The sequence below is a fragment of the Clinocottus analis genome, unplaced genomic scaffold (assembly GCF_023055335.1).
Source record: "Clinocottus analis isolate CAN_PGR_092001 unplaced genomic scaffold, fCliAna1.0.p SCAF_12, whole genome shotgun sequence".
NCBI lineage: Eukaryota > Metazoa > Chordata > Actinopteri > Perciformes > Cottidae > Clinocottus > Clinocottus analis.
In genome coordinates, this window is record NW_027175843.1 from 9,550,574 (window position 1) to 9,577,866 (window position 27,293).

At 40.9% G+C, this 27,293-nt stretch overlaps 1 protein-coding gene across 3 annotated transcripts; it reads left to right on the forward strand.

The window, feature by feature from the left end:
- The first annotated feature begins 83 nt into the window (after positions 1-83).
- Positions 84-27,232, forward strand: gpm6bb (glycoprotein M6Bb). 3 transcript variants are annotated; one of them, XM_068572273.1, is made up of 7 exons: positions 84-206; positions 20,570-20,756; positions 21,514-21,670; positions 21,864-22,032; positions 22,621-22,694; positions 22,835-22,900; positions 25,175-27,232. In XM_068572273.1, the coding sequence occupies exons 1-7, from the start codon at positions 203-205 to the stop codon at positions 25,322-25,324; spliced, it is 807 nt and encodes a 268-aa protein (XP_068428374.1). In that variant the 5' UTR covers positions 84-202; the 3' UTR covers positions 25,325-27,232. The 3 variants fall into 3 exon arrangements, with proteins under 3 accessions (XP_068428374.1, XP_068428373.1, XP_068428375.1); XM_068572272.1 differs by lacking the exon at positions 84-206 and adding an exon at positions 13,758-13,927; XM_068572274.1 differs by lacking the exons at positions 84-206; positions 25,175-27,232 and adding exons at positions 13,766-13,927; positions 23,342-24,758.
- The last annotated feature ends 61 nt before the right edge of the window (positions 27,233-27,293 follow it).

A 27,293-nucleotide genomic window follows, 5' to 3' on the forward strand; every position in this document is an offset into this window, starting at 1 on the left:
TTAATGAGGGGGGTGGGGTGCGTCCTCCCAACAGTAATCCCCCTTCGGTGACGTCACCAACACTGTCTCCAAACGGACGCGCGGCGTTGAGCGTTTGAGCAGCCAGGCGGCCAGTGTGCATCCCGGGACGCAACATCAGTGTAGCTAGGGCTCAACTTTCAGCTGATCGCTTCACTTCGGACACTTTGGAAAACTCACAACCATGGGTACGTTTTTCTTTTTAAATCTATGAATGCAACAGTAGGCGGATGTAAAAATCGCTGCTTTCATGATACCAGTATGGTTCATACTTTGCTACTATCGCGCAAACTTTTATTTTTTTATTTGTATTGTTTGACCATTCGCTCAACTCCTGCTGCTGCCGCAGAGGTAGGCTGTTTACTTGACCCGGTTTGATGAGAATCGGTATGAGAACAGCCTGCTGAAGTAACTCGAGGAAAGCGATTACAGAGAGATTAAGTCCGTCAGGATTCCTGCAGTCAACTCTGTGCAAGTCTGCGGAGGTGTTAAATCCAGATCAACTGGCTGCCTCGTCTGTCTCTCTTACTCTTGCTTTTAATACCGTCTCAGTGCAAAACTATTGAGATGAGCTATTTGATTAAAACTGTATGATCATTATTAGTCAAAGATGATGATTCATATTGTCATTTAAAGGTATTTTCTAAACCAAACTGCACAGCACGTTCTGCTGGTAACGAATGACTAAAGGTTAGTGGGAAAAAAAACTAACTGGCAACATATTGTATTAGTCAGATGCTCCATAGCTGGAGTCTGCATGCTTTGTGTTATGCCAGAATGTGTAATGTGAAAAGGCTGAGAAGGTCTCATCTTTAAAAACAGTCCCAAATGTTGGCCATCTGTGCTCTGGACGTGGGGAGGGGGGAGGGATGCACGGGAGGATTGAGACGCTCATGCTATGGATATTTAACTTCTCGCTAACTTTAAGTCTTTGAAAGAGTCATAAACTATGGACCAGATGGGATAGTTGACATGAAAAACACTCCTCCTGCTCTGGGGTAGATAGTTTAAAAATGACTCGGAATGGATCCAATAATTGTAATTTTACCATTTTGAGATTTTTTTGTTGGTTTTTGGGCGGCATTTATGAGCCTGTTTAATTTGCCATGGCCCAGCTGAGGACAGCAAAGAACGCTGTGTGCAAAAGTGTATCAATGCTCATTAATTCGCTCTGAAGCACTCACAGAGCCGTCTTTGTGCTTCTAATTTGGAGCTGTTCCTTTGTGCGACTTCAGTGGCTCTTAATGTCGAGAGAGAAGTTCACAGTATTGCAAGTTTCAGAGCGGATGCCCTATCAACCAATTCCCGACAGACCCTCTTTCACTGTCCCCTGCAGGATATTACTCTGCATGGCAATCAACCTTTGTGCACCTCAACATTTTTGTATTCAAAGATCTCCATGACCCCTTCAGGAGAAGTAGCCTGTTGTTGTGGGCATGAGAAGGTTCATTTGGAGAGTTGCTATCTGCTGAAGAGGTTTACTTTTGTTAGGTCAGAGAAACTGATACCATACTGCTGTGATTTACCGTTTCATGTGAAATAGCTTTGAAGACAGAAAATGGATCAACTGTGTCCATGGATCCGTTCAGCCTCAAATAAACAGGACGTCTTGAAGGCGATTCTGTGTGGAGCTGTGAAGTGAAGATGTCGTTTAGAGGTTATACAACCTATGCCTGATTTAATTTTACAGTGACCTTCACCTCACAAAGGGGCCACATGTTTTTAAAAGGAATTCTCCTCTGTCCTTGCGGCAAACGATTTAACAGTGTATTGGCCTGTGCGAGGGACGTGGGAGGATAACTTGGCCTCGGTCCACTGTGCTCCATTCAGAGGAAGACAGCAAGTCATTTTCCACAAATATCTTGTTGGGTTCTTGATGTTTGTCCTGTGACAATTACTCACCCAAGAGTGTTTGGTTACCAAGAGTTACTTGATAACTAAACACACATGAAAGAATTGTGGCTTCAGTTCTCAGTTCTCATATTAAAGAAAAAGCCTGAAGAAAGACATGCATGTGATGATCAAACTAATTTTACCAAGAAAAGCATGTCATGGCGCAGCATAGAAAGCTTAAAAGTGAGTCTGTGCTGCAGATTGTAGCGCCTGAACTTGAGAAGAAAACATAAACAAAGTTCATAATACAGTGTTCACAATGGAAAACAGTTTGGAAACTCATATCTCATGTACTGTGGAAGATTTGCCATCTTTTTGATTTATGTCTTTTACAGATACAATTTGATTATGTGCTTGGCATTTAAAGCTGTCTCATGACAGAAGACTCAGCAAATTAAAAGACACGGCTATGAACAGTACGTCTGTTTTCCTTGGAGCAAGATTCTGATCACACAAAAAAAGAGGAAGGAAAGATTGTTTTCCCTTATGGAAACTCATGAACCCTCTAGTCGGAGTGTTTTGTATTTAGCGTGGTGGTCTTGTGGAAAAGGTCATCAAGGTTGGATGCAAACCAAATCCAAGTGTTTTGAGTTTTTGAAGAAAAAGTCAATCACATCTGACAGTTTCGAATGTGTTTTAAATTAAACATCTGTAGTTCTTACTGACATATGGGTTGCTGGTGTACAAGTGGAAGCCCAAACCGGATGTAACATGTTCGTCGTCTCTTTTTATAGGGAAGACTTTTTTCTGATTGATTCTGTTTCTCAATGAACCACAAATGGGTCGGACAGTGTATGCGTAACGATTTGTACAACATCTTGGACATGTGTCCAAGATCTTGGCTGTCTGATGCTCTTTAACATGTATTCCTCCTGAATCTGAACTAGGATGTCTGTGAAGTGTCCGATTATTTTGCCCACTCATCAGCAGTGATCGCTGTCACAGACACATGTGCTGTGACCCTTCATCCTGGGTCTGAGAGGAGGAAATGATTGCTAACGCTGTGCCGGCGGAGGTGTTTTTGCACTCTCGGAATCAACAACTTGTCATCTGATGGTAGAGAATAACAGAGAGTCAGATAAATCCCACCAGCTTTTAGTCGACTCATGGCGAAATGGTCCTTAGAGGCATGTCGTAGGTCATGCACATGCTTCTGTTTCCAAGAGATACAGAGAGGTGAAGAAAAAAACACAGAGATCTATAAGAATGAGTCACGGTCAAAGGAGCAAAATAAAACTTTACTGTTTGTTTATTTGATCCAAAGCATTCTCTTGCTTACTTCAAAAAGATGTCCTCCAAGAATTCTTCTTTCTTCTGAGTACAGTCCAAATAAAGTATCCGCAAACAATTTTTTACGACAGATTTTTATGTGACCATCAATAATTCAAACATTGCTTTTCGTCTTGGGTTAGCAATCATTAATTAAACTGTATATCCCCCATAATGAGGTAGTTGCTGTCATAGTTACATGATTTCTGGGCTTCTTTCCATTTGGCATAGGATATGACCGAGCCTATTTGGTAATTGTACAACAGATGAGGCCCATACAGTACTTTTTGCAACCGTGCAGCTCTTATAAAAAAGAGAACCAGTTAGTTCAATCAAGACCTCATTCATCTTATGCTCCCCGTCCTACTTCACTTAATTTCCTCCTCTTTCTCTATTGCTCTGTCTCTCTCTCTCTCTCTCTCTCTCTCTCTCTCTCTCTCTCTCTCTCTCTCTCTCTCTTCTCTATCGCTCTCTCTCTATCGTGCGCTCTCTCTTCCTCTCTCTCTCCACTTCTCTCTTTCTGGGTTTCCTTTCCTCTCTCCTGCCTTTCTTGGCCTTTATACTTTTTTTGTTTTTCTCCAGCCCTGCAGGTCTGCCAGAGTAGTCATGATAATTTGTTGAGCTTAATAACTCCTCTGACAACAAAGAGGGCCATTGAGTATTGTGACATGAAATGATAGGAATAGAAGTTCCTGAGTGGGGATGCTTGTTGAAGCATGTGCCTTGGCTGTCACTTTTACTAAAAGGCTATTCACACTGGAACAGAAGAGATGCAAGTGGTTGCGTGGGCGACTCAGTGTATGCGTGTGGGTGTGTGTGTGTGTGTGTGTGTGTATTTGTGAGTGCGCAAGTGTGTCCTTGTGACAGAGATGTTACAATCAAACTGCCACATAGTAGGAACACGATGGCATTTAAATATCTGAAAATAGTCCCGATATGAGAAACACCACATGCGCAGGCAGCTGAACCCTGATATTGTATACAATATGCCAAAGATACAATCTGGCCTTTATTTTATCTGCAAGATGTCAGAAAGAACACGCACAGTTCTCAAGGTCAAAGTGTCAAATACATACATAATAAGGTCTAATTTGGGTTGTTTCTTCATTTTTCACTTTATGCATGTACAGTACATGCAGTAGTGCATTGACAATATTTGCTAGTGGAGATAGTGCACAGTCAGATGATTGTTCCAGAAGGTCCGAGGGAAATAATAGATTGGGGAAAGCAAAGAGCCCCTATAGCTGATGAACATTCACTCTCTCATTCAACAGGCATTCAGCGCTACTGCAGAGGTTTCTCCACATTGCAGAAACTTTGTATGACCACATTTGCTACAGCACCAAAAACACTGCCTCAGCCTTGATTAACTCTCTCCTTATCCCATGAGCAGGGGACATTGATTAAATAGTCAATAATGTTTTCACAGAATGACCTATTTTCCTGTTCCAGTCTTTGGTAAACAAATAAATAGATCATAATACAGTCAATGTTAAGAGGGACTGAACAGTGTGATTGATGCCTGCGGCACAAAGGGCTATGCTGATAATTTATCTGCTCTGTCAACATATTCTCACTCCCAACTCGTCAAATACCGAGGCTTGGTCAGTCGCCCAATACTTCAAACCATGACACTGTACGTACCCCTCTAGCATACATTTGAAGTGCGTCAGGGATGTTGTGTCAATATGTGCTTGTTACATGTGTCTTTTCAAAGTAAAACTTGTTTGTTTATTTATTTTAACATCAATTCAGAATCTCCCTTCAGACACCTGTTAGGTTGATCCAAGATCCAAAGATCCAATTTTGTTTTTTTTCTAGACTCTTATCAAAAGAGAAGGGGTTGAGGAAGTGTGCCAGATGGTTGGTTCTTTCAATACGATGTATTACTTTGTCCTATTTTGGGAGAAAGTGCATCAATGTCGGTATTGTTTAAAAGTTTCCAAAACTTCTATGTCCATCTTTATTTGGGACTCCGATGTGACTACAGTTAAGATGTAGAAGCAGTTAGGTGAAATGAGAAGAAATAATAGGGCATCCAGCTCATTTTCCTGCGAGATCATCTGTGAGAAGTGAGAGGAGAATGCATTAGTCTGCTTTTCAACTGTGGGAGCCTGTAGGATTGAGCTGTTGGCTATGCGCCCACTGAGTGTATTCAACCCTCTACAGATAGGTCTTTGTCCTCTGCGCTTTTACGCAGCTGCTAAACAACCGTAAGACAAAAGCATCTGGGGTACCCCAGCACACCAATGAGAAATGTTCACCATATGAAGAGCCGCCAGACAGCCTGAGACCATTTGGATGCAACCAAATGCAATGCTTGGGAGGAACTAAGCAGGAATTTAAATGAATACTCATGTAACCCGTATGACTTGTTCTTTGCCCCTATATTCAGCATTGTTTGTGAAATCCCACACAGGTAATAAAAGATGTTTTTTTGATGATACTTTCATAAGAACGGACCTTGACTTATTTCTGCACAGCTTGTTGCTTATACAAGTTGTGGCAGGAAATGCACATGACTTCTGTTGTCATGATGTGCTGCTGCTGCATGTGACACAGTGAGACCAAAGTTAGAGACCACTTGACTCTCTCTCTCTCTCTCTCTCTCTCTCTCTCTCTCTCTCTCTCTCTCTCTCTCTCTCGCTCTCTCTCTCTCTCTCTCTCTCTCTCTCTCTCTCTCTCTCTCTCTTTCTCTCTCTATCTCTCTCTCCAGCCAGGAATCATTTTCAAGCCCAAGAAAAGGGTTTATAAGTTTGAGTTTTTATTGTCTGCTTATTATCCTTCAGAGAAATGTCATGATATGCAGGAGGATGCAGAAGAAAATCTGTAATCGCTGAGCTTTTAGAAAGCAACAGCTGCAGGGAAACCCAATACCTTAGGAAGAGTGTTTGGGGGTTTGACAAGATGGGATTTCAATTTCACTAAATTGTTAAACAGTTTTGGTAAAATTGAATGTATTCAACTTATCACTCTTTAAATTAATGGTGCAGTGTCCTGCTCACTGTAGGTTCACGAGAGAGGAAATTAGAAACTTACCAGCTAACAGCAGCTTCAGGGGAGAGGAAATCCCAGATGTTTCTGTCTGAAAAACAGCTTGAACCTGTAAACCACACGCAGACCAGTGGAGAGATCAGTTAGCAGTATGAATGTTACAGCTACACCACTGAGAGGTCCCAAAAGTCATCTTAGCTTTTGACCTCCACGCTATGGAACGACTATACTGTAACTATGGTGCCCATAGCTGAACATGGGAATGTAATGATGGAGAGAGAGAGTGAGAGAGAGAGAGAGAGAGAGAGAGAGAGAGGGAGAGAGAGAGAGAGAGAGAGAGAGAGAGAGAGAGGGAGAGAGAGAGAGAGAGAGAGAGATAGAGAGAGAGAGAGAGAGAGAGAGAGAGAGAGAGAGAGAGAGAGAGAGAGAGAGAGCACTATACCTTGGTGTGTGCATATGGTCTTTTGTTTGCAAGTCATTGCACAGCACCGTCTGGTTAAGTGTTGGATGGCCTTGTCCTTGTTGTTTCCAAAACAACATAATTTCAATTTGAGGCACTGACCCGTCCTGTTTCTTTCCACACTTAAAGCTATGTTTCTGCAAAAAGAAACAATGTAAACAGTGCTTACATTTTTATTGTCAGTTATGACACAGTTATGCGAATGGTTTTTAATTAGTTTCTATGCCTAAGTGTTCTGTAAACACAGATAGAAGCACTTGTATTTGCATACAAAATAATTCATGAAATATGACTCTATTTTAATGTATTATTAAACCAGTGATTCCATCAAGTACTGAGACTGAGTGTAAATGTTTACTAATAATGGCACTACTAATGTAAGGATTGTATCACAGCTGATGGCCCTAAATTGGTTTTACATTGACCAGTAGAGGCTTGAAAATGTCCAGTATGATACACAAAAAAGTATTAAAGCCTGTTTTGTTGGAAAACTGCTTATCAGTACTTAAAACAAATATGCAATGGATTGACGCACTCTCGCAGAGTTCAGCCAGGGAGTATTCCAACCACTAGAGATATTAGCCCCCATCTTTTTCTTGTGATGAGCTGTATTAGCCACTTATTGTTAAGCACTTAGTCCACGTCTAAACTGTTTCCATCGTGAATCTGAGGACAAACACATCTCTGCAGGGGTGGAAGTGTCAGGTTCAGGGTATGGCCGACTCCCTGTCCTTCCAGGATCCAACCGCAGGACGCAGGACTTAGCGACAAGAGAGAAGAGCCTCATGGAACAATGGCATTAAAGCGATCTCCGTATCATCTGCTCTGTTGTCATAGTGCTGACAATGAATCCTGACACGGTGGAGCCCAAGTGGCTAGTGTGTCTCACTGGCTGGGGCGAAAGGGAAGAGGTTTCTACTGCTCATGAGGAGAGGAGGGTTTAAAAAGGGTAAAGTCTTGGGTCAGGGGTGAGAGGTTGGCAGCATGAGGCGGAGGACAATAGCATTGGAGAGACACACAGAGAAAGAAAACCCAGCAGCTGGGATAGACAGAGAGGGTGGGGGCTGTTCATGGGAAGCAACCCCGGGATTAGCTGGAAAGTCTCGTCTAATGTCCCCATGTCTCTGTGCTTCATTATGTCTCTATTGTGTGTGTGTGTTCACATGCTTTTGCCCTGTGCAACAAGTAGGGAAATGAAAGACTGTCTCCAGCCCTTTGTTATTTGCCATCTCAGCAACTGGAGTGGGAGAATGTTCAATCAGTGTAAGAATGACAAATATTTTGATGTCACACAATTTCTAGGTCTTCTGGCATGACATGCTAGACATCCTTATAAATTCAGTGCTAAATGTGATGTGTTGTTCATAGTGACGAATCCATAGCACATCTACGCTTGACTTTTCAGTTTTGCTTTATATCTTAGCTCATTGCTTTGGCTTTCGTGGTTTGCAGCAGTTTTCTGTGAGTTGCTCGACACTGCCCAGCACCAAATGACAGATGGACAAAGTTCCCTAACTGCCAACCAGAGTGGAACGTGTAGCACCTGAACAGCCAGATATTTCCCTCAACTGTTTGTGGAGACCAAAAGGAGACCATATATTGATCAAATTAAATGTTTGGTTAATGAATTGGCAACCGAATAATCTTATTTCTCTCATAAATAATCCCTCTTGAAGGTCACTTGTTCCGCAGAAACTGCTGAATTAAATAAGAATTGGCCCATGTTGGAAAATAAAATTGTGTATTAAACCCCATATCTTTTCTCAGAGTCATCTATTCAGAAGTTGCTGGGTATATCCATTTCCCTCCACTTCTTGGCAAAGTATTATCACAGTATACGTAGATTGAAAAGACAAGAGGTTATTATACTAACTGGATAATGGAGAGGTGTTTTCTTGCAGTACGTTTTGGCTAGTTCATTGGCTGCATAATGTAAGAGTGGCAGACCACAATTACGGCAAAGAGCCTCTTCCAGACCGGAGCCATCGTTAAAATATTTACTGCATGCTGAAAGAAAAAAACAAACAATTATGCAGACCTTTACTTTTGTCTAAAATGGCAGACGTTAATGGCCGGTATAGGAGGTAGTGCTACAACTTCTATGAATACCTTATCTATCTCTTTCACTCTCTTCCAGGTTTCGGTTTTCTGGCATTGATTTGCTCTTTTGATTCCAGACTGAAATTATGAAATTCTTAGTCTCAAGGTTTTGACATTGCATTGGTTTTCCATCCAGCCAAGCCATTGTGGTAGGTTCCAAGGTACTGTAAGCTAGGACGCCTGGATAATCGGAAGCATCTGTGTCTCTCATTCTCCCTGCAACACACTTTGGCCAAAACCACAGTGGCTCTCAAGGTGCCAGAGGCAGGGTTGTGAAGTCATTTTTAGAAGAAAAACATGGCTGCCAGGCATCCTCAAGTGAGTGCTTTGCTCCATTTCTAGACCTAACGCAATATAGTATCACAAACATGCAATTAGAGGAGTACTGAGTCAGTATTGTGGGTATTGTTTGGTCAAACACTTGGAATAACACAGGAGAGAAAAAATCATAATGGGAATTGTAGAGTGGAAAAAACGGCAAGACATGATAATGTCTCTGTAATAAATGGTTGAAATTGAATAGCAAAACTGAATTTCCTGCTTTTCAGCGTACACCTTTCCATGTTTATAGAGGTTTTATATGTGGAAAAAATTGCAAGTGGTCTTTTGATGCTTCAAAGGGATATCTCGCTGTGCTGTGTGTGTGTGTGTGTGTGTGTGTGTGTGTGTGTGTGTGTGTGTGTGTGTGTGTGCATGTGTGTATGAGAGAAGTCTGACACCGAACACTTTACGAAGTACACTGCAATACAGTGCACTATAACACTGTGCACTAACATATGTAGTGCACTGTGTTGCTAATAAGCGCTGTATCAAATGGAACACTTACGTTAACCAATTGACGGAAGTGACGGACGCAATTCTGTTCGCGGCACCCGCGAAACTAAAAATGACAAAATTAACGCACTTCTTACCCTATTTTCGTCCCTTGTGTTCCCCTTTCTCCAACCTATGTGGAAACTGCGACACCTCCACAATCGCGGCAGGAGGATATAAATAAATTAATAAAAAGCTGGCGAAATGGCTCCTCCTCTTCCGATACGTAGCCAAGATGGCGCCCGTTCAGTGCGAGTAGTGTCCATCGCTTTACACTACATTTTTTGACCGTTTGCAGTGCACCATCCGGGTACATTCAGTGCACTGAATTCTGCTGGTTTTGTCACTGTGGCGCACTAAGCACTGAAAGTCAGTGCTCGAAATGCGCAAGTGCGCGGTAGTAGACGGCCATTGCCTCATGTGATGTCACTTGAGTCAGCATTGTTTGTCGCTGAAGACTACAAGTATTAGCCTGCTCCTCATCTATGCGGGAGGCTAGCGTCTAAAGACTACATTAGCTGCTTCTAGCATAATACATCCAAATCTGTCAAGTTGCATTGTGGGTAATGTAGGTGCCAGGTTTTCACATAAAAGAAGATAAATGTGTTGAATTGCGTAGCCTTTTGTACTTTTTGTTTTACACAGTCTAGTGAAAGATAAACATCAAAGGTGCTCATTCAGGTATAGAGGTTGAAAAGCCTTTATTTAAGTTTGATACCATAATAAATACCGCACAATACCTTTAACCTTCACTCTACTCCAACACTAAGTGTCTTGATGTTGTTTTTCCTGCTGGACACACAATGTGGATATTCCTTAGTTTATTGTTTCCCACCAGGGCCAAAGGAAAGCAAAAGGATTCTAATAAGTCAGACCTATGTGGTTTTCCCTCTCACAGTCCACATATTTTGCTATAATGGATGAGGACAGTTAGCATATTCATTTCTTTCCATTGCAGAGAGAGAGACGTTTCTTAGAAAATATGAATATAATCCAAAGGCTCATCTTGGTTGGATTTTGTGGAGTTTGAGGATTTTGATGTATCGACTGTTATAACTATTAATATTTCAGAAAGAAAAATGTGTAGAGAATGTGTAATGCCTTTTGTTATTTTCTAGACTCGCAAAGGAAAATGGGTCAGCAAAACAAGTGAATGGATCTGTATAATGAGCTGGTAGTGTGCTGCTTTTGTAAACCAATCAATGACTTAGATTCAGAGCGCCAGTCCTACAGAGCAGATTGACCAATCAAACTGACCTGCATTTAAATCTAGGCCAGTAATATCACCACAGTACATTGGAATGGAATTCACTGACTGGAACAAATTTGCCAAAACAGTGTTTCCAAGAATCTGTGTCCAATGTGGTAATATACCACCAAGAGATGAAATGTTACAGATTATTCTCAACATATTGAGGGCTATTTCCACCAGTTTGGCTTTCATTCTGCCTTTCATCCGACTTTGGCCTTTACAATCAGCCATCCCTCATATGGTTTGACCTGTCCTCCGCTGGTCGGGTGAGTCGGCTTTCTCAGGCCATTGCCAGTGTTGGAGAGAGGAACTCTGGCCTGGGCACTTGCCTGCATCCCTGAGAACTATGTTGTCGCTGCGAGCCAAGCAGGGTGCAGGTCTTCAGGGGTGACTGAACACTGAGGAGCATTCAGGGCCCCCAGTCTCACAGCATGAAAGGTTGACCCACAATGAAGCCTCCTCCATTTGTATGAGCTTCATCATCATTCAGATTGTGTCCTCAAGTAGGGGAGTGACGCTGTCTCGAAAACTGGAGCGGTGGATGCAGTGCTCAGACTTGGCCTCCTATGTTCACAGGATTATTCCCACAGCCACTGACAGTATTTTTGGTAAAGCTCCAATCAGTCTGTTGCTCTTTATGTGTCTCACAATACCTTTTTTTGCTTCATTCATTTGTGACGTAAGCTTCTTCTTTAGCTCATTGTTTCGATTTAAGGCCAATACATTTACTGTGTTGTTTAGTTTCTCATCCGCCAGCAGCAGGCAGCTGTTTCCAGCAAAAAATAAATAAATACACACTGTGCTATACCCGCCCAGGTAGAACACCTACTAAAGCGCAAGATATTTACCTCAAGAGTTGAAGAGACCAAAACAGAACTAATAGGAGAGTGGATGTTATATTCGTCAGCCAGAACTTTAAACTAGTTCTATTGATCACAAAGTAGGCGATGTGTATTGTACATTTGATTCCTAGGATTAAGTTAGTTGCATTTGCTGAAATCATTCATGATTCATAACCCTGACTTATTCATCAGTTGCTTGGCTACTAGCTGAATAATGTTAAGCCAAAGAGTAACCATTTTCCTTAACAAAAAAAGTGTCTCTTACTGAAACGGGTTAAAGCCAAGATTGAGGATGTGAATATTTTTCAAAATCAGTATTTTCTTGCCTTATTATTTGTTTTCATAAGGAAGAGACTGAGCATTAAAACAAAACTATACATGCTGGAATTCTATTTCTGAAATAACGCTGGTTTGACCACATTTTTCCCCCTAACACTTTTCTTCTGTTAAAAAAACACTTTGTTTTTTTTCAAGCTTAAGATCTAAGCCAATTGCAGGGTACATTTGTCTTTATTTCCAATCAAAAGCACATGTTTATTTAATCAAATACATTATAGTCTGAAAATATGATTCAACCAGGCCTAATCACATGTTTTGAGTTTCCTTTTGCATAAGTGCAATAAACTTAATCATTTTGTTGTTTAGAAAAGGCTGCAGATGGATCCCTTGCTTCTTGTAATCAGTAATATGAATCTGCCTCTGTGTGGTTAAGTGTGTGACACATTTTACCTTGCATATCAATTGCTTTTCTTTTTGAATCTTCACTTGAACTCTTTGGTACAATTAATGGGAAAATCACAAGCACAGCGACCTCAAAATCAGCTGTAGAATTCCAACCAGGGTCACTTCTACTTTAGGGCTGGAGGCTCCCTTCCCCACATCACAAGGATGTCAGTTCTCCTGGAGTTTTACAGGGCTCATGGTGAAAAAGCTAGAAGATTAGTGCAGCATTTGTTGTTGTGGGATCCCCGCTAAGTTCACTTCCCTGACCCCTGAGGCTCCCCACCCCTGCTGATCCCCCTCCTCTCTGAGGTCTGGTATCCGTGAGAAGACCCCACTTCAGCTCCGCTCCAGCAGGGCTCTCCCCCCACCGCTGAAAGGCCTTTCTCTCATTAGCATGCCCCTGAGGCTTCTTGCCCTGCTGTTGCCAAACAAACACAGCCAAGATCTTCTTCCCTGTCTCCCTCGCTGTCTGTTTCGACAGTCATCTCTCGCTTATTTTTAACAAGTTTTCTCTCATTGTGTCATCCTCTAAGGATTCTCTATTTTCGCTCTCCTTTTATCAGCATTCTTGTGTTTTTGTGGTTAGGATTCTCTCGATTTCTAATTTTCAGATGCTGTTTCCTCTGTTTGTATCAGCCCAGAGTATCAGCTCTGTGTCCTTGTTTAGGAAATGTAGATTTGCCTGTCTTTCATGTTTCCTTTTTATGTGAGTTGGAAGGCGCCAGATGGAGGAAAGACAGCAGTCAGAGGTTACTAATGTATGCTGCAGGAGCAGAGGGCATATGGTGCCTATCAAAAAGATGAAGGGCTAACCCCCAGTCACACTACACAACTACAGCATGCCCACACACACACACACACACACACACACACACACACACACACCCTTCCTTGAACTGTGGTCAGATGTGAAATAGAGAGAGATGATTGTGTGCCTATATGCTTTCTGTCCTAGCCCGTACAACAGAATAGGGTTTTAACCCACTCAGTCGACTAAAGACGGGATCTGTACTCACCCATTTACACCCGAGCTTGTTCTTACCAGATTGCTATTCAGGCTGGTACTTTGGTTTTTCCGACAGGCACGCCTGAGAGTAGGGAGTGTGTTAAGGGCATAGACGAGGATTTGTTTGTCATTAGGAGGACAAATTACTTTTACTTAAATTGAATCGCAAAACAGTTATAACAAACACAACAGATTGGGAAACTGGGATTTACGAGACATATGACTAGGGCTCAACCAAATCTCTTTTGACAAGACCTCCGCTTTTTAGAAAGGAACTGGGATGTACAGTTGAGCGGTGCCTTTGTGAGGCAGGGCGAGATGAAAAGAGCGAACGTAGAGGAAAGAGAGAGAGAGAGAGAGAGAGAGAGAGAGAGAGAGAGAGAGAGAGAGAGAGAGAGAGAGAGAGCAGAAACGTGCAGGAAGGAGAGAGTGGAGTAAGAGAGGAGAGAGTAAGGAAGAGAAAATTTACTAAAAGGAAGCATTTTTGTTGAATGGGAGAAAAACAACCATGGAAACTCCATCAGAAGAAAACCAAGACCAGAGGCTGGACAAAAGAGGTACCAATGAGCGTTTACAAAGAGCCAGTTCAGTTCTTTTCACTTCTGTGTTTACTGGGGCTTTAACCTACTACAGCCTGCTTGGTTTCACTATGCACAATAATTGGGTAGATTTTGCTCAGCAGGGATTTTGTTCATCCTTGTTTTATAATCGCACACAAATAATGATATTCCAGTTTCTGATTGTGCTTCGCATTGCCTCTGTCATGCTTCTCGTGTGTTTTTCTTTGTTGCAGTAGTTTGCTTGTGCTTGGTTTATGATCGACTTAATTTTACTAAGTTGTATATTTTCAGCAGACATCCCTCCTGCAGCAGGTCCATCATCATGCTACTGTCACTTTTAAGGACAATGAGCCTGTTGCAGAATCAACAGCAGATCAATCAAACCTCAGGGTGCGTTTGATTTGTTCTTTCACTAGGATGGATGATTAATGATGTGGACTGGCGAGGACAAAGATAAATTAACCAGACATTACCAGTCTCACAAATAGACAGCCGTGAGGAGTGTGTACACTGAGGAGAGAAAGGAAGTCATTAAAGTGCTCAACCTCCTCTAGTAGGAATCATTGCTTTGTCTATTGCTCTGTCTTCTAAACATCCATTTCATGTAAATATATTGTACATTTAGACAAGCAACTTTCCCAAGAAAGGTTGTACTGCTTACTAATGTGATAATATAATACTAATAATAGTATTAGTGTATAAAAGTTCGGGCTCGGAGCTACTTATGTCCTATTTAAAATGAGCTGTTTAGAGAAGTTTAGGCTGGGTCGGGAAACCTGTGGGCTTGTAAAGCCCATTGAGACATTGTATGTGATATGGCCAATAAAAAGAGTTGACCTGACTTGACATCTAGCATTTACTTCCATTTCACACAGTTCATGTTCACAAATCTACTCCTTGAGTGTAACCCCACACTAAATTTACGAGCCATTACGGCCATCATTGCCTTTTATTGTCATTGACTACATCGCCCTCCACTCACACACAGCCATGGGTGACCTGCAGTCAACGATTATCAGCTGACTGAGTGAAAGTTCCCCTTGTTAGAACTCTGAGACCACTTTTTGATGCATTGGCAGGGTCGGATCTACCCCGTCCCTTGAGAATGGCCATTATAGCCATTATGGCAATTTGAAGTCTCCTCTCAAAGTGGAGAGTGTGGAAAATAAGACTGTTTCTCATAAATGGTGTTTTGGCAACTTGCCCCAGTGAAGCAACAAACAACAATACTTAACATTAGCTGTAAACAGACACATCTGTTAGCAATGAGGCTGGATGTGAGATTAAAAGTGGATGCGGCTTTTATCAGAGCTGGAAGCCAATTTTCTGTTTAAGGCTCATGAATGGGATGGAAGAGTTGCAAAGTTTTTATCTAAAATAATGTGTGTCCAAGTTTGTATATTTGTCTGAGCGGGATTTAATTGTATATGAAATACATACTCGTACTATGTACATATGGTTTTGTGGAGCTTCTACGGGTTGTAGGTGTGGTTTTGTTTGTGTCTGATATGGACTTCACATTAAACAATGTTTTCAAAATGTCTGCTGCTGACTTGATCACATACATTTGGTATTTCTGTGGGGGACACAATGTGTCGCGGACACATTTTCACTTTCCATTGAGGGTCCCAGCTGTTGGAAGAGTTCAGCTTTGTGATGTTGACAGGCTGTGTTCCCGTGATGTCTGTAGGATGATGGAGAAAGGTGATGAAGGTGATGAAGCAGAGCCAGCTGCAGAGGTTAGTGTAATGAGTCTGGCCTCAAGCAAACTGTGATGAGAGGCATAGATGGATTAACCATCAGTGTTTGGAGACACTGGGGAAAGCATTTTGTTGTGGCCTCTGTTTCCTCCCGTACCCATCAAGTACAGTGCACACAGCACTCTACGTCAGCTTCTTTATATTCGTAGGCAAACCCAGGTAACAACTAATCCTTCTTTCCTATTAGTCTTCCTATTAAGGTTGCTATTTAGGCTTATTTTTATTTGTGATTCATATACCAAATTGCTTTTTGTAAAGGTTGATTAATTGTTTGAAATCCAAGGACACATCTTCAAGGTCTTATTTCGTTTGGCTAGCAGTCCAAAGCACCAAGATATTTAGTTTACGATCAAGACAAAGAGAACCAGATGATGAAGACATTTGAGGATCTGGAAAAATACTTTTTAATTCATCGATTAAAAATTTGATCGACTAATTGAAGCCACTACTACTACTACTACTACTGAAGTAGTACCTGGCCCCAAGGCGTTCTGTACCTAATTATGTGGTATTTGATAAAACACTGTTTCATTCATGAAAAAGGAACCATGTGAGCACAATATATACAATAAAATAATGAAGATGTATTATGTAATAAGGAGAGGCCGTGTGGATATTGTCCCCAAATTATGTTAATTTCCCTCACACATTCGCAAGTTATCAAATTACCCGGACTGTGGGGACTTTTTGTTGTTCCTTCACCCTTTGCCCGTAACCCAGCCCTGCTTTCTTGGTCTGCACAGCTGTGTGTGTTTGTCTATCCTCGGGTCAGTCTTAATGAGGCATCTCATTCACGCATTGGTTGTTATGAGCTGCTTTGACAAGCAGGATCCTCCTGGAGTGTGAAGTGGCTGCTGCGGCCCTGTTGTGGCCCAAGCTGTGTGCAGTGCTGGAGGGGCACACAGGATGGAGCTCAGCGGTGGGCTTGTCCTGGGCCTCGCGCCTGTGGGCCGGAAGAGCTGGGCCGTGGTTCACTGCTATTCTGTTTGACCCCTGAGAGTCCAGTGTGATGGACAGTCTCGGGCTGCACACACTGGCTCTTTGTATCAGGGCTTCTTGGACTCTGTCTCTTTTTTTTTTCTGTCTCACTCACACAATGTCATAAATGCGTGCACAGTGCACACACACTCTTTCTCACACAGGCAACTCTCTCTCCTGCCTCGTGATCCCAATGTGGCTAATGTAGCCTCTGCTGTAAGGCTTGACATTGTCATTACAAACAGTCGCTACCTTGTCTGTGTTTCTCTCACTCACTCTATTTTTCATTCAATATGTCCTCCTCTTATTTGTGTACTGTAGCGATGGGAGGGAGAGTGGAAAATGGAGACTCTTGAAGTGGTGAGTCTAACCAGTAGTATTAGTCAAGGGCTGGGAGCATGTGAAAGTCATCAGAGGGACAAGGCCCAACGTGATTTTCATTTACATGTATTTACTCTACTCGGAACAAGCCGACAGGAACAAGCTTGTTGAGAGAGTCACCAGCTCCGACTGTTACTGTCCCGTGTGGAGGAGGATGATTCCAACTAAAGTCTGTCCCGCAGTATGCAAGAAAATCCCACACAGTACTCTCTGATCTGTACTTTGCTGTGTGGTAGATTAAATGATACTTACTGTCTGTATTATAACTCTGGAATATACATTACAACTTTGTGAAATTTTGTGTTCCCCATCAGTCTTCTCTGACTGCAGACTCCATCTTCCTCTTTGAACTATAGACTTTGTAATTTTAACAGATGGAATACTTGGAAAAACAAAATAACATCATCATTAGAGCTGTTTCATTTTCAAGATTAAATTATTTTTTGAATTTGTAAATCAAAACAATAGTTCACTTTGGGAAAAGTTAGAGGAGAAGATTGATACCAATCTTTGCGAATTTGTGTATTTTTGTATTGCTTTTAACCCAGTCCCACCTCGTTCGATAAAGGAGGAACAAACAACAAAGCTGGTGTGACAAGCTGATTTTGAATCATGAGGGCTTCTATAAAGACAACAGATTTAAAGACAAGGATAAAGTAATATCTCACTGATCCTGCAATTTCCAGCAAAACTCTATTGTCTGAATGAGAGTGATTTTCCTCTGGTGCAGACAACCATCCCCATGGTACTGCTTAAAAGTGTAGTTGGGCTTTGATGTTGTTTCTGTCTCCCCTGATGTCTAACACCAAGACTAAAGCTTTCACAGAGGCCCTTTGTGAACAGAGTAGTATTCCTGAGGCTGCTGATAGTTGAATCTCGTCAGTGGGTCTGTTCTCGCCAGTGTTTTTTTTTAGTCAACCTGCCAACACGTCCAGTCCAGCTGTGAAAATATCACTGTGGATTTATTGCATTATTTAGGATAACAACCAGTAAGTGACACAAGGTTTATCCATTAAGAGAGAGTGATGTCTAATGTGTCAATAGTCTCGGTCTGGACGGTTTGATTAAAAGCAAACCACCCCGTGGAATGGACACTAATCAGACAGATGGCTTATCGATTGAAATGGTGGCTTTCAAAAGTAAAGCATGTTTTCTCCCTAAGTGCTCTAAGTTAGACGAGCATGACAGATGCAAACATGTCAGTCTGACCCTGTTGGTTACAGGCTCCATGGGAGGGTGGTGCAATGGTCATCATGACATTTTAAAGCATTTCATACAATCAGTGGAGACAGTTTTGGTTCTTATAACTGAAGACATTCCAGCGTGTTTTTCTAATTTTCAGACCAACAGATATCGTGGCATTCAGCATTATCCACTTAGAGACAGATGATATAATGGGACTAGTGACGCATGTCATGACAAACAGACACGTAATGAGTTGGGCGGTCATGTTGATTCTCATCTATGTCACAATGAATTACAATCAAATGAATTGACAGTAAACCAGTGTGACTTGTGACTGCCTCTGTTTCCCTGTGCACATTAAATACGAAAGATTTGGATTTGGAAATGCTTTTCATGTGGAAACATTTTCTTCAGGAGAGTGAAGAGTTAGAGCGGGTGGATTTACAGCAGAGACGTAGTCTGCTGCTGGACCAGGACTACCTGACAGTGATGTGTATTTACTCTGCAGCTGGGCTCAATATCCTGTAGAGCTCTGCGCTCTGACTCCCAGCAGCCCACTCCCCCTCCCCCGACATGTTCATCAGAGCAATGTGGGCTGCGGGAGAAGTTAGCGACTCTGCTGTGGGCACACTCATTGAGTTGTGGTTAACATGCTGCCATGGCAACTCCTATTCACCCACCATGGGACAAAAATGTTTTTATCTCCGTGTACTACACAAAGAGTGAGGATAAAGCATCTGACTACAGAAGTGTTGACGCAGCAGCAGTATATCTGTTTTAATTTCCCTTTGTTATGTCGAAGAGCACAAACACAAATGAACTTTCAGGATCTACGCCTCATGGAAGAAGCAAGCAAGCAGAATTCTTGGTCGTTTTTTTTTGTCAAGTGTTGAGCTATGCTCAGCAGCCTCGCGTTTCCCGTTTCCTACTACATACAAGGAAGAGAAGAGATAGGAAAAAACAGGGAATGTGAAAATTCAGTGTTCAGTTCATCACTTGTGAGCCTCCACTCACCCTTTTTACTTTTCTCCTCGCTATGCTATATATATATATATATATATATATATATATATATATATATATATATATATATATATATATATATGTATATATATATATATATATATGTATATATACATACATGTACATATACATATATGTATATATATATACATATATATATATGTATATATATGTATATATATATATATATATATATATATATATATATATACTACATTATTATTGTCTTGTTTCTATTACATACAGTCCACTGTGTTTGGATAATGATGCATTTTCATAATCTGCTCTGTGAAGGTTGGTGCAGTTCGTAAACCAATATAATTGATGTTTAGGCCCCTTGGGAGCAGAACAGTTGCTTATTTATATATCCACCAAATGCGGTGTACCATTAGTATTCATTTGGATATGTCCTGTGTATCTGCCGTATAGTTTAGTGCTGCCTCTCCATCTAGCTGTGTTTTACCACAAGGGACCTCTGGCACACAGACAGTCATTTGATCAATTGTTAACGTACACATATTGATTAAAGCAGCTGTAAACACGTGCGTCTCCACGTGACATCAGGCATATGTGAAAGCTTTGGGGATCATAAATAGCCAATGATGTGGATGTCCTATGACTCAACAACATCCTGTCAGACACATGTGGATCTGATTGGAAGCACACAGTGGTTTGTTTGCATGTATCCACAAATACAGCATTGTGGTGACCGGCTCCATTTCACGAGGCATACAAACACACTGGATGAGGCAGATCCATCTGGGTCAGTTCATTCCCTCATTGTGAGTTGCTATTGATTATCATTACAGCTTGGCTGACCGGCTGGATGGCCATTAGTGTCCTTTAGGTGTATTGATGAATTATCAGACGAAACAGGAAAGGCAAGGTAGACTTTTGAAAGTCTTGAAAGGAAGCACGGCCACAGATATATTTTTTTAAACTCTTTTTGAAACAGACTTGTCTAGTCTGTCAGTGCTTTTGTTCTTGAGACATATTAGTGAAAAGCTTGTGTTTATGTTCTTTAATGAGTCCTGACGCCAGACAAAATATGCTTTGGTGTCTGTGATCTGTCCGAAGTGTGCTGGCATCGGCTTAAAGGAAAAATGAATGACTCACGTGAATATTCATCACATACATCATGCCCCTGAGATCACTTCCTGTCCTGCAAGTTAAACACAATCCCTTTTATGGAATGTGGGGGCCGATAGTTACTATTGCCTTTTAAAGTAAGATTTGGTATAAAACACTGTTCCATGATATCAAATGCCACTTGTCGCTGACCCAGTTTGTCTGTCTGTTTTTCTTTCTCCAGGCTGCTTTGAGTGCTGCATCAAATGTTTAGGCGGGGTGCCGTATGCGTCACTGGTGGCTACTATCCTCTGCTTCTCTGGCGTTGCCCTGTTCTGTGGATGTGGACATGTGGCTCTCACTGGCACCGTGACCATCCTGGAAACCCACTTCTCCAAGGTCACGAGTGATCATGCCATGCTGACTGATGTGTAAGTGACCTCATATGTATGTGGTACATGGGTGATTGTAGTTCTTGCTTGTGCTGTGTCTGATAATTATAAGATATTGTGTTTAAATATCACAGTAGGATCATGACACAATATACTCACTCTGAAAGTGTGCTCTTACAAAACTCTTACAAAGAGAGGTCTCTAAGATGGATCTTACTTTTAATTAGGTTGACTTTATGTGGGCTATTTTTAGCTGACCACGTCTCCTACATTCCCCGAGAACAGCCCTAATATGGCTCTTTTTTATTTTATTTTGAAGTGGATCCATTAGTCAAGACAATAAAAAAGGAATTACAAGAGACAGAACTGCACATATGTTTAATGTTGGCGTATACGTGGTGTGCACTGTTTGATTTACGATGTCGACAAAGGCAGTCTGTCTCCTGGCAGAGAATTTCCAGAGACATACATCACCTGCTATCTCCACATTTGGGCTTAGCGTCCCTCTCTTCACGCTGGATCCTTATCTTAATCATAACCATCTGTTTATGATTAATAAGCCAGCCCGGGTTACTTGTGTTTTAAAGATTGCATGCAAGTCGTGAGTTATAAATGATTGTAAAAAGTTATTTCCGTGGTATGTCATCTTATTACTTTCTCTGACAGTTGTAGTGGGTCCCCCCAGGTGTTATGTTTAGAGTATAAAAGCATGTTTAATTTTTTTGCTTACTTTGTTTTTAACCTATTGCAACTTTACAGTTACGACTCACTCATGTGTGACATTGCTCTTTAACAGAATACAGCTGATGCAGTATGTCATCTACGGCGTTGCTTCGTTTTTCTTCCTGTATGGCATCATCCTGCTTGCTGAGGGCTTCTACACAACTAGTGCCGTTAAAGAACTGCACAGCGAATTCAAGACCACCATCTGTGGACGCTGCATCAGTGGAATGGTATGTTAATTCAACCACACGGCTGTGTCCGATCAGATTGTTAAACACAAAGTGCTTAAACAATGCTTTTATGACATTTCATTCCAAGAAAACATACAAAGGTGTTCATTATCGGAAAGAAAGTATGACCGAAAAGAAAACACACTTGGATGAGGAGGGGGACCATAACATTGTGCCGTGTCTGTGTCCTCAGTTTGTGTTCCTCACATACATTCTGGGTGTGGCCTGGCTCGGCGTGTTCGGCTTCTCCGCCGTGCCAGTCTTCCTCTTCTACAACATGTGGTCTACCTGCGCCGCCATGAAGTCTCCCATGGCCAACCTCACCAGCATCGACTCTATTTGTGTGGATGTTCGTCAGTACGGTACGAGAATAAGACTTTGTGCAAGAATAAGTCTTTTTTTGTTTGTGTATACACAAAGGTGGTTGAGAACAAATACAATAGTTTAGATAAGAGGATTATGGGGCATCTCAAAACCAAGCAATGTCTACTTGTGAGCCTTCATCACCCTTATGTCTTCTGATTGTGACCAGCTAAATCAAAGAATAACCCTTTTTCTTAAAGATGTCTTCCAGCATCTTACCATTACACTTCTATAAAATGTTTGAACATTCATGGAATTAAAATTAGGAATTAGGAATGCTTCAAATCGAAGCGACAAAGGCAGAGCCATCTTATCGTCTAGTCATGAATCAGGTTCTGACACATTGGATCCTACCCTCCCCTGACTGGATTTCCATTAGAATTAAGAATGACCTTCATATGTAAACTTGGTGGACTACCTCCTTTTTTCTTTTTTTTAATCAGACATTCAGCAAGCCAAAAAAAAACAATAATATTGTTGTGTTTTGCTCAATTCATAGTATTGGACAGTTTGATCATAATTCACGTGGTGCAATGAAGGAAGTAGAAAGGAGTGTATATGAAAACCTGTAAATTTCATGACTACAGGAATCATCCCATGGAATGCCACGCCTGGCAAGGCCTGTGGATCTACGCTAGGCGACATCTGTAACACGAGTGAGGTAAGCGTCGTCTTCTAACCAAACATTACTACAAATGTCATTGATGCATCCACAAATGGCAGCAGCTGTACATGTCATGGGGAATCTTGTTTAAATGGGAGTAAATGGAAGAATAATCCCTGTTTGTTTTCTTCTTCCAGTTCTACCTGTCTTATCACCTATACATCGTAGCATGTGCCGGGGCAGGAGCCACTGTGATCGCTCTGGTAAGCTTCCCTCCAGTCTCTCCATCCTCTCCCTTTAGTCCATCTTTGCACGGTTTGCATTGGAAGATCATGTGTCAAGTGCTCCTCTTCTCATTCCCATACCAAAGAAGATTACACACAAGCTTTTCCTCAGCTACAATTCCATTTGCTATTCCCCATCTGCTTAGATGCACATGGTCCTGTTTTTATAATAGAATGGATGGTAGAGAGCACAGTTTGGGCATGCTGTTTGTGCCTAAAAAGACTGTATTTAAAAAAAATATCACTATCATGAGTATGAATCACAAAATCACCAATAGGATTTTGTAAAATTATATTTACAATTTTTTTTCTGAACTCCTTACTGCTTGAACATATTGGTCACTTTACTAACTTGTCAGAGTAGTGACGAGGAGGTCACCGGCATGTTGTCTTACAACCTTTTCTGTTCTCTTCCACCAGCTGATCTACATGATGGCTACCACTTATAACTTTGCTGTTTTGAAGTTTAAAAGTCGAGAAGACTGCTGCACTAAGTTTTAAACTGTTTTAGGAGCACAGTACAGTTTGCTAGCTGTACTTTATAGAGGCAGTTGCCGCTGACAAACATTGAACTAAAAAAACAACCTGAAAATAGGAAAAACAACATCTCTCCATTAGTAATCACACAAGTGTAAATAGTCACTGTATGCTTCCTTTAGTATTTGGTACCCAGGAATATTACTTGTCTGAGGAGACCCAATGCAAGTTGTCTTCAGATTGAGGTGGTGTTTTGTTGGCTGTTTTTTTCTGCTTTCTTTGGCACTTACTTATATAAATTTGTCACCATCATTTTTTATAGAAATGTGCACACCTAGAGATCCACAACAGGGTTTTTTTGTATGTGTAATGCTTGAAGCTGATTTTGGCCTGCACAAAACCTTACAGTATTTAACTTGCCGAATTAATGAACGACCATCAGTCAACTCCAGTCAGAGCTGAAACGCAAATTTGTGCACAAGCTCCTGCGGCACTTGTGGAAATCTATGTAAAATGGTTGCACAGGCTATAAGACATACTTTTAGAAATGATCCAGGATGGACATGAGACAGTAAATACTGCAACAAGCAGAGATAGAAGAACAGAATACAGCTCTGAAAGTAGTCCGTGTCTGATGACAAATATTCAAGGTGTTCTCAGGCTTTGTTTTCAAATGTTAGATTATCAGCTTTGGTGAGGATAAATTCTAGTGTTGCATCTGTAAAAGGACCAGTTACAGAGTCAAAGTGCCTTGTCCTTATATTTCTTTGGTTTCTTTCCTTAGCCTTAAAATGTTGGCACTGACCCCTGAAACAGAAGTGATACAGAAAATATTCAGTATTATTTCTTTTGCCACAAATTAGATTCTAAACTAAACTAAAACCCTTTCATCAACTGTATTCTGCTGATGAATATGATGGTGATTAGTTGTGTTCATTGTAGATTTTAAAGTAACAGCACACAACTAGCACAGCACACTATGAAGGGTTAGGCCAGTACCAGGTATACTTTGGCATAAGGCTCTAAGCCTCACTTTAATTTCATGTATTTTATAAATAAATAAGAAATTCTCCTATTTTAGAGTAGAGTAAATGTGTTTATTTCTTTTCTATGAAGGCTGATGCTGGAATAGCCTCAGCTATGAAGTAAATGTTTTTCTTTTATTCTTTCTCAAAGTGCCATTTAAGAGCCGTTTGTTTTTATCTTAACACTGAGCCTGCATGCTTACATTTTTCAGATTCTTTGATCTGTTTAGAGTTACTTATACTCCATATTTCATATATTTAATTTTCTCCTAAGTTTTTGAAAACTGTAGCTTTTACTTTCTATATAAAATAAACAACCTTTGTTTACAAAAGTATTCCTACCTGGTCTATTTCTTATATATCCTACAGCAAGATGCAGTAATACTGAACTGCATCAAGTATCAGAATCACAAAATCTCCTGCTTTGCACTAACCTCAAGCTTTTGCGGCTGCATACAACTCACATGCACAACCTGTGGCTCTCTTTCTCTTTAATCATCCTCACGCCTTTAAAGTGTCACGTCTGTAGTATTGGGCATAGCGAATAGCAACATAACTCGATGATTGTAACAGCAATGTTACGAGTCATTTTCAGTAATGTCTTTTGTCAATCTTGTTTGTTAAGTCTGTTGAAGAACTTAACTGTATGTTTGTGTATGTCTGTGACGTACACACTGTAGCTCTGACTCCTGTAGCTTGCTTTGCATCTTTGACATGCTCACCGGCCATCCACCTCACCCTTCTCTTCCAGATCCACTTCCTCATGATTCTCTCAGCAAACTGGGCCTACCTTAAGGATGCCAGTCAAATGCATGCCTACCAAGACATCAAAATGAAGGAAGAGCGGGAGCTGCAGGACATCACATCACGCTCAAAGGAATGCCTCAATTCCTACACATAAGGATACACACTCACAATCCATACAAAACACACACACACACACACACACACACACACAGACACAGACACAGACACACACACTCCTAAAGACGCAGAGATCGCGGCCAATCACTGTGGCCCCTTTGGACCAAGCTAAAATAACCTGCCAACTGGCCTGACACTGTGCAGTACTAACCAGGCTCCTAACAAACTAATGCTTCAGTGTTGCTTTCTGCACTCACAACTCAACAAGAAGGGTTTTGAAACTGCTAACTCAAATTTCATCCACGCTTTTTTTTCTGAAGGAAAAACAGCCGGTTTGAATGTAGTGTTTGATTTTCTCTAGCTCTTTGTTCACCTCCAGTTTTTTGTTGGCAAAGCTTGAGACGTTGCACTATTCTTAAGCAATGCTTAATGATGACATGTTGTTTTTTCCATCTTGCTCTGTCTTTCTTCTGAGCTGTGGTGACCAGTTTTTAACAAGAGAATGTAACATTTGACTTGTTTGCTCTGTTTTTCCCCAATCAAAAATGTAAGTTAATTATACACAACATGAAAGGCCTTACATTCATAGTTGGTGTGTCACGTCTAGATAGCATGTCAAACGAACCATCACATTATAATGTACTACTGACACAAGACTGCGTCACTAGATGTTTTGCTTTAACTTCACAACCCAGTTCAAGTATTGAACTGCGTCTTAAATCTAGTTTTAATATGGGTTAATAATTGGCTCTAGATTCTAATTTCCATTGTACAGCGAATTAAAAGTCACTCTGAACATTCATGGCCTCCATTAACACTACCTCAGTGTGCACCAGAGCCTATGGAACAATTTACCTGGAAAAAACACTTGTAAAACTATGGTTTGAAATCCCTATACTCACACACCTGGAGCTGCTTGACATCACAGTATTTTAGATTTAACAGTTACAAATAATGCCATGCTTGCTAAATGTGAATTGTAGCCAATAATCAGACAAATGCCTATTCAATATCTTTAAAGTTTGGTCCACGTATATTCATTAATGCAAATGAAAAAAGACCAAGGCAGGTTTTTTTTTAGCTCATCATCTATTGTAATATCATGTAATGTAATATATGATACAAATTGACTTGTTTTGAAAGATCTTATAAAGCAAGTGTAACTATGTCCCATGTGCATTGGTATTATTGAAAACCATACAGGACTTAAGGTGTGAACAATGTTAACTTAAGTCGGGATTCTTAGTATTTTATTTTAAAAGACAAAATTACTTCATGTTTGTTTTTCCTTTTCCATTATTGCACCTGTTTTTGATGTGCAATTGTCATAATGCTGACATAATTACTCATGTAATCTTTTATTTCTATTAGTTACAGGGATACGTTTCTTTGTTGCATGAAGACAACTGTTTCTGCAGTGACACGTGATGTGCAGTCACATATACTGACATCAGTAGTAGGCAGTGTTTGCCTGTTTCCTTTTTATTCTCAATGCATACAAATTAATACATTTCATGTGTAATTAGTTATAGTGGAGGGTCAAGTCAAAAGGTATAAGCGTCATTGTGTTGCCTCAAAGTGTACCTGTATTTTCTATGAATGTCAAGGGCTTCCTCGTGAATTACTGATGCTCAAGTTATAATTCAACTTTCAAAAAACAATTAGTTAAAACACCAGTCATGTATAAAATTGGTAAATGGTCAATTTAGCCAAAGTATGAATGCCATTGTGACTCTCTGCCCGGTGGTTTACTCCATATCTGGGAAATGTTGCTGGACAAAACTGCATAGTTCTCTGCAGGACTGATAACCACAAGAGTAAAGTGGGCACTGAGAAAGATGTCAGATCTACATGAAGCAATGTACATCTCATCTCTTCGTTGTATGCTGTGTTTACTGTAAAATGAACCAAAAATAATTAAATAATAAAGGCTTCCTATCGATCACCAGGAGGACAACAATCCTGCATCCTGTCTGATTAAAAACCCCTTTATGATAATACTTTTG

Bases quoted from the DNA above. Each gene is read 5' to 3' on its own strand.
- gpm6bb (XM_068572272.1), top strand. From the start codon at position 13,879: ATGGAAACTCCATCAGAAGAAAACCAAGACCAGAGGCTGGACAAAAGA. The intron at 22,695-22,834 runs GTAAGCGTCGTC...TTCTTCTTCCAG, and splicing joins ACATCTGTAACACGAGTGAG to TTCTACCTGTCTTATCACCT. The intron at 22,901-25,174 runs GTAAGCTTCCCT...CTTCTCTTCCAG, and splicing joins GAGCCACTGTGATCGCTCTG to ATCCACTTCCTCATGATTCT.